This window comes from Ambystoma mexicanum, chromosome 4q, assembly GCF_040938575.1.
Source record: "Ambystoma mexicanum isolate Mex_15411 chromosome 4q, UKY_AmexF1_1, whole genome shotgun sequence".
Lineage (NCBI taxonomy): Eukaryota > Metazoa > Chordata > Amphibia > Caudata > Ambystomatidae > Ambystoma > Ambystoma mexicanum.
The window spans coordinates 1,173,991,067-1,174,003,547 of record NC_090928.1 but is presented as its reverse complement, the minus strand read 5'-3'; the positions used below and the strand labels follow the sequence as shown (position 1 = coordinate 1,174,003,547).

General features: G+C 46.7%; 1 protein-coding gene across 1 annotated transcript in view; it reads right to left on the bottom strand.

Annotated features, from left to right (window-relative positions):
- KIF6 (kinesin family member 6) overlaps positions 1 to 12,481 on the bottom strand; it is a 2,002,255-nt gene that overhangs the window by 345,012 nt on the left and 1,644,762 nt on the right. Inside the window, exon 16 of the mRNA XM_069608751.1 lies at positions 12,341 to 12,391. Coding sequence (XP_069464852.1) covers positions 12,341 to 12,391 — 51 coding nt within the window. The remainder of the gene's footprint in view (positions 1 to 12,340; positions 12,392 to 12,481) is intronic.

Below are 12,481 nucleotides of genomic sequence, written 5' to 3'. Positions count from 1 at the left end.
ATTGGGTACATCAGATCCAACTAGAAGAGGCTCCGGCAATACAGGCATTACAGCAACTCTTACCCCTAATTGATCCACAGCCACTTTTATCTGGATTTCTTTTGTTGGATAACTTTTTACATACCCATGCACACATTGAATTGGTATCTTTCTACTCGATTCAGTCATTCCACCTACCAGTGCCGAGCTGACTGCTGTCTGCAGACTCCCCGAATCAATCATTGCTCGGGTCGGCTTTCCATCGACCTCGGCATCACACGTATATACATATGGAGACTTGGCTGAAGGAGTATATTCCTGGCCATCTCCTTCCTTTGGAACCTCGTACGTTCCCACATCCATTGGTTCTGGCTTGACTCTTTTAGAGCACAACCTGGCTAGGTGACCCCACTCACCACCCTCAAAACATTGTGGGCCTCTAAAGCTAATGCTTGTTTGCCGAATAGTGGGAGGGCCTTCACTGGTAGGTTGTGGTCTTCTGTTTTCCCAATCTGGTCTTCTGATCATAGAATTTAGCCACCTTTGATTATTTGATGGTCTGGCTGTTGAAGGGGAAGGACCAGTGATGGGCATAGGGGTTCCCGTATAAGTTACCAGTCGGCCTTGGCCCGCCTTCTGGTAGGCAGATGCGATATTGACCGCTTCCATTAAACTGGGTCGGTGATGCTATCTAACCCATCGTTGTATGGGTAAGGGAAGTGCTTCTATGAACTGTTCCAACCCCATTTTTTCTGCCATTTCGTGCGTAGACATAACTGTTTGCAACCACTTATCCCCCAGCTCCTTCACCCGATAGTACAATTGACAGGGAGTTTCATCACTTTGGAGTTTGATTTCCCTAAACTTTATTCTATAGGCCTCATCATCATGACCCAGTCTTTCGAGTACTACCCTTTTCATGACCACATATTTGTGTCTCCGGTGGGGTTCTCCGCTTGGTACGCACTCTGCATTCCCCCCGTCATTAGTGGAGCGATGTAATGGCACCATCTATCTGCGGGCCACTGGGCATTTCTGGCCACCCGTTCAAAATGTACAAAAAAATGTGCAGGGTCCTCTCCTGATGCATACTTCTGAAGAACTGTGGCGGGTACTTGTGAATGCCTCTGTATATTCGTAGCTTCTATTAATTGTGCCTGCTGGACCCGTAGGGCTTGCTGGAAAGCCTGACGATCTGCCTGTGTTGGTTGGCTTTGCAATTGTAAAGCTTGTTGCTGACCTTCACTCAAAGTTTTAATTAAGGCCTCCATGGTGTTCACTCTTATCTGACCGCTGCCACCAAATGTCAAACTTTTCTCATGGGAATAAGAGAACACGTAGACAAAATAATGTCTTTTAACATAACCTTTATTAATTTGTATTTCTTTTTTGGAAAGGATACTTGTCAGTGAACCTTCTTCAACATCAAGCAGGATTTTCTTTCCACTCCTGAAGAGTAAGGTGAGTCACTTGAAATACTGTTTCTTTTTTTTCTTGTATTCCAAGTTATAAAGATTTAAATGGGAACCATCAGTTTGCTTCTCTTTCAAAATAGTTCTACAGTTCAACCAGTCTTCTTTCAAGCTGTAGGTTTATTCTCCAGTGAGTTATAATACGTTTTCTCTGAATAACCCTACTTTCTGTTCTATATTACTCTGCACGAGGTTTACTCACTCTGGGCTATCTTTGTTGTAATTCTGATATAGCAATATAGATAAACTTCCCCTTTGAAGACTGGTTTCAGATCGTTAGTTTATACAAACTAATGTCTTTGAATTCACTGCACCATAGTTATAAAAGGTTGAGGCTTAATGACCAATGTCTCGGGCTGAAGCGGATTGTATCTCCGACAGTCATGTAATCCGCTTATTGATTGATCGTAGAGCCGTATTTTCAAAGGAGCCAAGCCTCCGTAGGACACACCTCCCTTCAGTGCCGTCGTTTATGTCTCAGCTTTGCTTCCGTCTCTCTCTCTCACAGCTGATCCAGCGATGCACAGCCGAGTGAGCGAAAGCTTTTTTCTATTACGCTGATAGGCCCCGTCTCATTAGGCTCTGTACATGATTTCTTCTTCCTTAATCACTAAAACAAATGTGTAGAGACATCGCGAGAGCCCGCGCTCTCGCGAGGTCTCGCTGCAGGCTCAAGCTCCGCCCCCGCGCGCTTTGCGCGCATTACGGGACGAGAGGAGGACGCGATAAGGAGCGTCCTGCGTAGCCCTCCTGCTACGGGGCCCGCTCCTTACAGATCTTGGACAGAGACTCCAGCAATACATTCCCCCAGCCACCTTAGGCCCGTTGGCCCTTAGCATCAAGGCACACACGTTGTGTGCACACTGCATAAAGCTTGTGAGTTAATAAATACCACGTCACAAGATCAGAGGCTCCTGTCTTCATTGAAAGCATTATACTACATAAATTGGCGACGAGGATCACCACCAGGACCCACAGAGGAACATGCAAGGAGCAACGCCACCGCCACCATTTCTCCAAACTCCAGGTAGGCCTGCCATTCCATGGCCACAATGGCAGCCCCTATTCACGACATATGTGGAGGCCCTAGGTGGGGCGGGGTTTTCAGCGGCGAGGCGCAGGGCCATGCTATTAAATGCCCTGGGAGTGGAAGGACAGAGAATATTCGAGAGTCTCACCCCGATACCGGTGGCTGGCGACAATGACGATGTTTTCAAGGAGGCTGTCAGGAGAATCATAAAAAGGTTTGCCAGTAAAGAGAACACAGTGCGCCACCGCATACGCTTCTACACACGAAGGCAAGAAATATCTGAACCAGTTGACGATTACGTCACCAAGCTGAGGGAATTAGCGGCGCTGTGTAATTTTGGCAACAACGCGGAGAGTCTCATATGTGACATGTTGGTCGTCCACACTAACAGCCGGAAAGTCCAAGATAAGTTTATTGTCGAAAAGGAACTGCAGTTGGAGAAAGCGATTGAGATCGCCAGGGCAGTCGAGGAAACGGCGGGAAGACGTAAGGAGCTTACTGGGGCCCAGAGTTCTGCAGAAATACAAGCAGTGGGTTTCCATGCAAGAAAAGAGAGGCTGGCTGCTGACACGAAAGAAGGGAGAGGGAACAGAAAAGAACCCCTAAAGTGTCACAGGTGCACCAGCACGAAACACCTGGCGTTTGACAGGGAGTGCCCGGCCAGAGACAAGGAGTGCTCCATTTGCAAACGCATTGACCATTTCTCCATTGTGTGTCGGTGGAGGAACAAGAAAGTCTCCAGCCTCAATGCAGATCGCAATACGGAGAAAGAGTCATCCTCAGAAGATGAAGGTAGACCCACTGTCATCATGGTTAACAGCACAAGAGCGAGGAGAGAGAAGCCTCATTGCGTGATCAAGATTGATGGCATGGAAACAAAGGTCATGGCAGATTCAGGGTCCGATCTAACGATCATTCCCCTTCGCACGTATAAGGACATGGTGGGGAAGGAAAAGGTGCAAGTGCTATTAATGAAGCACAAACCCACGGTGTTTGGAGGGGCGTCAGTCGAACTGCTAGGATATATCAAAGCCAAAGTGGAATTCAAAGGAAGGGAAACCACGACCAGGGTCTATTTCAGTCACGAAGGCCCAGCAGTGCTAGGGTGGGACGACCAAGACAAGCTGAAAATCAGACTGGATCCCAGCACCGAAGAACAAGTCCTGTCGGTCAGGGTGACGGGAGGACCTGTTGTCAAAAGCGACTACCCAACACTTTTCTCCGAGGAGCCGGGGCACATCAAGGGTTTTCTGCACAAAATAATACTCAAAAGGAATGCGGTCCCTGTAAAGCACCGAGTGAGGCCAGTACCAGCCACAGCAAGGGACATCCTTAGAAGTCAGTTGGAAAAGATGAAAATGGAGGGCGTCATAGAAGAAATCGAAGCATCTGAATGGCTGAGCCCTGTCGTGCTCATAAAGAAACCCCAATCACAGGAACTCAGGGTATGCATAGACCTACGCAGCTTAAACTTGGAAGTCATCACAGATAACTGCCCTCTTCCAAGCATAAACAAACTCATTCTGTTAATGAAAGAAGCCAGGATATTTTCAAAACTGGACATGAGGAATGCATATCACCAAATACAGCTACATGACGAATCGAAACCCCTCACGGCATTCATCACTCCATTTGGCACATACCAATTCACCAAAATGCCATTTGGGTTGTCATCAGCAGCGTCGGCGTTCCAACGCATGATGGATGTCTTGCTGAAGAAAGATAAAAACGTGGTGTACTTCCAGGATGACATCCTCGTGTATGCGGAGGATGAACAAACGCACAACGCCACGTTAAGGATTGTCCTAAACAAGCTACAAGAAGCAGGGGTGCGGTTACGCTATGAGAAATGCCTGTTCAGAGTGAAAGAAGTTGAATACTTAGGATATAAGATTTCAGAAAAAGGGATCAGTCCCAAACAGAATCTCATGCAAGCAATCATTAAAGCACCGGAACCAATCAGCAAAGAGGAAGTAAGGTCATTTCTGGGGCTGGCTGAGTACTATGCGAAGTTCATACCGAAGTTTTCCGAAACCACGGCACCCCTTCGCGATGTACTCAAAAAGGGCTCGGAATTTGTATGGCAAGAACCCCAAAAGACAGCGATGGTGAAGATAAAACAGCATATCATAGATGCACCATGCCTTCAACCGTTTAATCCGACGTGGGTAACAGTCGTCACCACCGACGCCAGTGCTTATGGACTGGGAGCAGTGCTAACACAAAAGAAAGGCGACACTGAACACGTTGTGGCCTTTGCATCAAAGGCATTATCGGAGGCGGAACAGAACTATTCCACCATTGAAAAAGAAATGTTGGCCTGCGCATGGGCGGTGGAACATTTCAGGACCTATGTATGGGGCACCAAATTCAAGTTGGTGACTGATCATAAGCCCCTTATCCATATGCTTAGCCCGGGAGGCACAAAAGTATCCACGCCCAGATTGGCACGCATTGCAGCCAAGCTGCAAGAGTACACGTTTGAGATCCAGCATATCTCAGGCTGGAAAAATTCACAAGCCGACTGCATGTCGAGACTGCCGGAGGGTAAGGATAAAGCCACCACGTTCCTCCACGGAGAATGCATAGTTGCATCCATTATGGACTTGAGAGCGCCAGATTACCTGGAACTCAGTGAGAGACACTGGGAAGAGGAAGATGGGAAAGACCCCACCATGGCCATGATCCGCAAATGGACCAAGGAAGGTTGGCCAAGTGAAAAGGCGTTACCCGAGGGCATGAGACCATACTGGAAGGTGTCGGACGAACTATCGGAAACGGAGGGGATAATCATGAAGTCAGACCAGATTATTCCTCCCACAGGAATGAGAAGAATCATCCTAGGTAGAGCCCACGCGGGCCACTTGGGAAACACCATGACCCGTCGCAGAGTGAGAGAAGCCTACTGGTGGCCATCCATGGACCAAGAAATTCGATCCATGATAGAACGTTGCCATGAATGCCTCAACAGCGACAAGAGACTCAAGGTCCGCCAAGCACCCCTAATACCCACAGAAATTCCAGAAGCTGTGTGGTCAAAGGTCGGCATTGACTTCATAGGGCCTTTGGAAGCAATGGCACCCGAACACCAGTACGGCATAGTACTGGTCGATTACCTATCCAAGTGGGTGGAGGCCGCGTTCGTCCCGAACATAACCACGGCAACCGTTATAGAAGTACTTACAGAAATTTTTCAAAGGGAAGGCCTCCCCAAGGAGGTAGTCACAGACAACGGGGTGCAACTAGTCTCAAAAGACATGGAGGAATTCTTAAAAAGGAATCACATAAAACAAAAGAAAGCGGCCCTGTATCACCCCCAAGCAAATGGGCTTGTTGAGAGGGCCAACAGGTTCATAAAAGGCGCCATCCAATTGGCAACAGCTTCGGGCATGGACCCGCTCAAAACCACCAAGGAGGCCATAGCAGCCCACAGACTCACACCAAATGGGATCACCCAAATATCCCCGTTCAAAATGTTGAGAGGGAGGAGTGCGGCATCCACGCTGATCCCACCATGGTTGTCGAAAATACGAGAAGATGAAGCGGTGGACATGGCAGAAGTAGTCTGGAGAATCGAAAGCGATAAGGCACGCATGAAATCATGGAGTGATCGGAGAAGAAGCACCAAGCAGACGTCAGACATCGGAAAGGGAGACTTGGTTAAAATCCAGTTACCGAAGAAAGATCAAAGCACAGGTTCTCGGTTTAGCCGACCCATCAAAGTGATTCACAAAGGAGCAAACCACATCCGCACGGAAGACGGGCGAGCGTGGAATCTTGAAAGAGTGGCACTATACCAGAAGAATCGAGGAAGAGCGAAGACCCCAGAGAGATCACAAACGGAAACCGAAAGAGACTATGGAGCAGGTGAAGAAAGAGAACCAGAAAGAGACGACAGAGAGAGGGTTGAAACCGAGGTTGAACCGGAAGCACTGGGTGCAGATCCCGATCAGGAGCAACAAGAGAATTGCACACAAACTGATGATCGTCCCAGAAGGGAACACAGAAGACCGGTGAGATATAATGACTATGTTTTACAATGAGTTTGGTGTGCGTTGAAAAAGGGAGATGTGTAGAGACATTGCGAGAGCCCGCGCTCTCGCGAGGTCTCGCTGCAGGCTCAAGCTCCGCCCCCGCGCGCTTCGCGCGCATTACGGGACGAGAGGAGGACGCGATAAGGAGCGTCCTGCGTAGCCCTCCTGCTACGGGGCCCGCTCCTTACAGATCTTGGACAGAGACTCCAGCAATACATTCCCCCAGCCACCTTAGGCTCGTTGGCCCTTAGCATCAAGGCACACACGTTGTGTGCACACTGCATAAAGCTTGTGAGTTAATAAATACCACGTCACAAGATCAGAGGCTCCTGTCTTCATTGAAAGCATTATACTACAAAATTCTTTGGCACAACGGCGCAACTTCTTCTTCTGCTTTCTCAACAATTAAACACAGTAGATCTGTCAACAATGATTCTTATATTTCTCTCACTTCTTGAGTTACGACGAGCTCCATTAATAAGCCCGCTCGTAACAGTCATTTTCTTCCTCCCCTCCTTCAGCTGTTTCCTGGCAACCAAAACAAAGCGCATTAAAGAAAAGAACCCAGCCCCTTACTGATGCAGGTTCATATTGAAACATAAACTTGTCCATCAATCAATTAAGCACCGCCCACTTAATGTGATCCTTTCACCTTCTCCCTGCCCTGCAGCCTGTTATTGTTGGAGACCTCCTTGGGATTGAACCTTTCATATCCCCCCCACACACGCACACTGCCTCCGAGCACACATTACCTGTACATACTTCCAAACATCCACTGCCAACAAACATCTCACTGCCCAAACACACATGCACCCACTGCCCACTAACTCAAACACTGCCCTAACACAAACACTGCCCATAAAACACACACTGCCCCAAACATATTGACCCCACACATTGCCTCACCACACATGCCAACCCTGACCCAACAGGCATTGCCATACTGATACACACTGTAACCACATACACAAAATGTTCCCACATATGTACAAGCTCTCCCTTCACACACAACTCCCTGCACTGCTCTCAAACCCTCCATACACACACTACCCCAATCCCCCACACACATACTTTACACTGCCCCAGTGCACACTGCCCCATGCAGGTGTCCCCTCACACACACTGACCAGCATCACACATTACACACACTAACATTGTACCCACACACATAAACAGCCAAAAGACTGTCCCACACAGATACACTCTGCCACAACAAAATAACACTGTTCCCACACGCACACTTCCATAAAAATCTGCACACACTGCACAACTTTCACACTTCCCCCACATGTACACTGCCCCTCAAATACACTTCCCCCGACACATTCACAAACATACACTGCCTACACACCCAGACACACTGCATGGCCATACTTCCACACTAACACTCTGTCCACTCACACCTTCTGTCCCCACACACTTCCCTCATACACACGGTCCACACACAGATGCTTCCACACACGTTTGACACAAACTAGCTACCCACACACAGACTAGCAGTCCACCCACAAACTACACCCCAACACACACACACTGCCCCAAAACACATGCAATACCCCTTTACTCGAACTATTCTCAACTTCTCTCACATGCCCCCTAAGTCGAAATATTCTGAACTCCCCACACACAACACTGACCCCCCGCACAATAGGTACACTGTCCCGCAGACATCCCCTACAAAGACCCTGCCCCCACATAGAGAAATAGTTCAACTGCTATGCACACATTGGTTGCACACACATATTGATCCCCCTACACACAAAAACACACACAGCCCAAATATAGCACAGACACACGCACACATTCTCCCACAGAAACTAACAGTTTCCACATATGCACACACAGCCCAAACACACACACTGCTCACTTACATACACACACTGTGCACCACACACACTGCACAGAAGAGCGCGCGCACACACACACACACAAATGCACATGTTGTCCGTAACTGGGCATTCCAGGGAAATTCATGCCAATGGTTTGTGTACTTGGACATTTGAAGTCAGTCCCTGCCGATGATGCAAGTCCTTGGAAATATGTGGCCATTAGATGCTGAAGGGGGTAGCAGAGGAGTAAAGGACGGAAATACTTGACAAATGCTTGTACAGTATTCAACAGTATTGGCTTTGCCAATGTTTGTTCCTGTAGGTGAAGTAGTTGGCAACAGGTAGTGCTTCCCATTGGGAAGGTGTTCGAACGGCTTAAAGCCCGCTTACTTTCGGCAGATCAGCGTAGAGTACAGTGTAGCACTAGATTTTGTCACAGATGTATTTTGGGATGTCTGTGAATAAGCTTGTGCAGGAAACAAAGGGATTTGAAGATGACCTGGCTATTTCTGGAGCCAATAATCAATGTTAGCAAGACAAAGCAATGGTTCCTGTCCAGCCAACGGATGGGGAGAGTGGTTGGGGTCACCCTGGAAGCTGGAGATCTGAGGTTTTTGCAGACTGGTGTAGAGGGAATTCGTTTAGTTCGGACAGAACTAAGTGATAGAGAGTACTGTTATTTGCACTGTACATGGGTGAAGATGTTACATGTTTCTCTCGTTGTATGTGTGTGACGGAACATGGGCATTGCTCGAACGGTAGTGGGGTGCTATATGGATAAAAGCGTGTTACCACTAAAATGTTCTGCTGAAACGAAAATCTGTACAGAGTTTATTAGATTTCGTTTCAACTGTTTACACACTTTGGATGGGTAGTCTCAAAAGAGAGCGAATTTGTAAACTGCCTGAATTGGATACATTTGACCATCCTGTTATGAAACGTCCGGCAGTTATGCAGAAGAGGACCTTCTATTTTGAGAGATTTGTGCACTCAACCTCCTCTGTTATCTCCTGCAATCTGTGGGCTAGGATAATTGAGGGTAGACACATTCCTATTATTGTGGCAGTCGTAAGGTTCACGAGGAAAAGGTTTCATGAAAGGAATAAGACATAAGGAAAACATTTTCCTTTCTCCAAGATAATTTTTTAAAAGGATCTGGTAGGGATGTATTATGAATTGGACAACTTTTGTAATATGTCTTATCTGAATATTTATGGGGTACATGTTATGATTGTGATGGCATGATGAACTGAATTGTGCCCACGTTATGTATTTGTATTGGTATTGGTTTCATACCTAATGATATATAATGTATGTTAAATGAAATGATTGTGTAAGCTTTTCTTTAACCTTAAACACACAATAAATAGAACTATGCACAGGCGGTGCTGTGCACAAACAATGTAGTATGTGGGGGTCTGGCTAAGACCAGGGAAGAGAAACCAAGCGTGATGTGGAGGGAACATGGTACTAGGACAACACTAGACACCAAATTGTATTGTGCTGTTTGACATAGTTACATCACCCCTATTTACAACAAAGGATACTGTGTGATATTGATTTGCATGGAATCACAACCTTTTATGGTGAAGATTAGAAGTCAATATTAGAACCGTTTTTCTCCATTGTTATGAGTCACACAATATTCCGGATAGGTGCCGCACAAAGAGTATCCCTGAACTTCACTGGCTTCCCCCAGCGAGATCAATGTTTGAGTGTTTGAGTCTAGCTCTGGGGGAGGAGGGCATGGCACACAAGAGCACGGGGAACACAGTATTACTTTGAGTAAAGGGTTGTCCACTAAATGTTAAATATATTTCAAACCTTGTGAAAGGCAGATAAAGGAATGCACAGAAGAGGTCATTCCTTGGTCCATTCTTTGTCAGGTTGGGTCAATCAGGAACTCATGTTAATACGTTGATCATAGGGCAAAGAGGGGGTACATTAGGACCTGATCAACTTGGTGGACCCCAAATTGTCAAGATGGGCTCGATGGTAGAAATGTGGTCAATGTCAAAGAGTGGATCTTGGCCTAGAAACGCTACTGTATGTCAACTGCACCGCTGGATCACTGAGTGGCACCCATGAGAAACTGGAACATGGCAGACCTCAGGGCGGCACCCTTACATATGTGAGTAGAGCTCCTTGCAGATGGGGGCCCTGAGCAGCCTCACAGCATTTTATGCAGAATCCTAAACTGACAATATGAGCATCCCTCTTGCAATATAGGCACCCTGCTGGCAATATAGGCACCCTGCTGGCAATATAAATAGTAATTGAGATCGGTGGCACCCAGTGCCTGTTTGAGCAACAGCATTGGCACAATGAGCAGCCCAGTGTGTGTATGTGCAGCACGAGGGGTGCACGGAGAAGCCGTGGCTTGGCATATGGGCATATCTCACGAGCACCTGCACCTGTCAATCATGCAACTATAGGGTAACCCATGACAATAATGCCAGCAATTTTCTATTTCTGGCACACAAAATCCAAATGCAATTCTTTTTTTGCAGAGAAACAAGTATTTAAAATTGGTGTTCTTTAGCGTGCTACTGAAATTATGATGGAGTCAATTTTCCTTTGCCAGACAGGCACTTGCACGCCTGTTGTACAACCATGTCCGCTGCGCTGCAGGGTTGTTCCTACACACCTTTGTTTAAGTACTGAAAAAGCTCATGAGTTTCCCTTCAAGCCTGATCTATAAAAGGAGGGGCTTTTGAGGCAGTGCATTTGAAAAAAGTGATGTAAAAAGCATTTTTTGAACCCACTTGTTAGGTTAGGCACTTAAGTAGCACTTAAGCACCACCCCTAAGCTGAAACTATTGCATTGGAGTACAGATAGAGGGAAGAAACGTGAGGAGTGACACCGATTGTGGGCTTTGTTTGGTTAATTAGCCACCCACTGACTGCCCATGGCTATTCCTACCCACTACCTGCCCCTCCTCGCCAGGGTCGGTCTAGGGCATACAGTTGTTTCGGGCACCAATGAAAAAGAGGCCCACAGTTGCAAATGGCAATTCATTCCTTTTGTGACACTGTTTGAATAGTATCCAGGGGGGAGATTTTTGATAAAATTTGATGCAAATTGTGCATTACAAAAATATTTATTCGGCAACACTGGCCAAACTTACTAGCCAGTAACTCATCAAAGTGGCCCACATTGACCAAAATAGTGGCCCACTTTCAACCAAGAAGCTGGTCCACACCTGCATTTTGCATTTTTGTTTCGGCCATGGACCTATTGCCCTATAAGCCAGTCCGAGCCTGCTCCTCGCCCACAAAACATCCTCCTGGGATCGCTTTGAGGTAGCTCTAACAAGCAGTAACCTGGGACATGGGCCTGCCAGTGTCATTTCTAAGATTTCTGTGTAGAGTTAATGGCTTAAATGGAGCTGTAAATGCGCCTCTTGCTTTATTACTGGTGTGATAAATTTGTCTTCATCACGTGTTCCTTCAGCTGCTTGATTTATATCTGTTCCTGGCATTGAAGACCTGTTAAAAACAAGCACTGAGAAAGCCAACTGTTTCAGCTTGTGTCCAGGCATTTTTTCTTGATGAAGGAGTAGACCCTAACCTCCTCTAGGGAGGGGTAAGCTTGCTCGTTAGGACTTTTGCCTGTGTAATTCAGATTTCATGAGCCTCCTTTTGCTTTCAGCCAGCCCATCTTTGTGCAATAGGGCATACAGGTAGGGCAACACTACCACTCCCAGAACACCGCTGGTAACGGCCAGACTGGCACATGCCAAACGTTGCAGACCTGGAAGTTCTTCGTGGCTACAAATTACATTTTTTGCAGTCTGCACTATAACAAAATACAAATCTCTAGGATTTATTTGAATCAAAAATGTAATTATTACTTTAGTCAAACATATACATTTTTATTAATATACAAAATCCCCAAAAGAGGTTTTCAAAACAGAGTGGCAAAATATTCCCCCCCTCCCCCCACTAAGGTCTCTGAAAATAATTAAAGTATTTCAAAGCTATTCTTGCACATACCAAAAGCTGCTTTTTGCATTCTTCGCTGTTCAACCTCGCCTTTAAGCTGGTCTGTGAAAACAAGAAGGGCCAAGAGAGCGAGTATTAATCACGGCTTGAAAACATAGAACATGCATTAATACAAATAGCACAGGGCCTGTT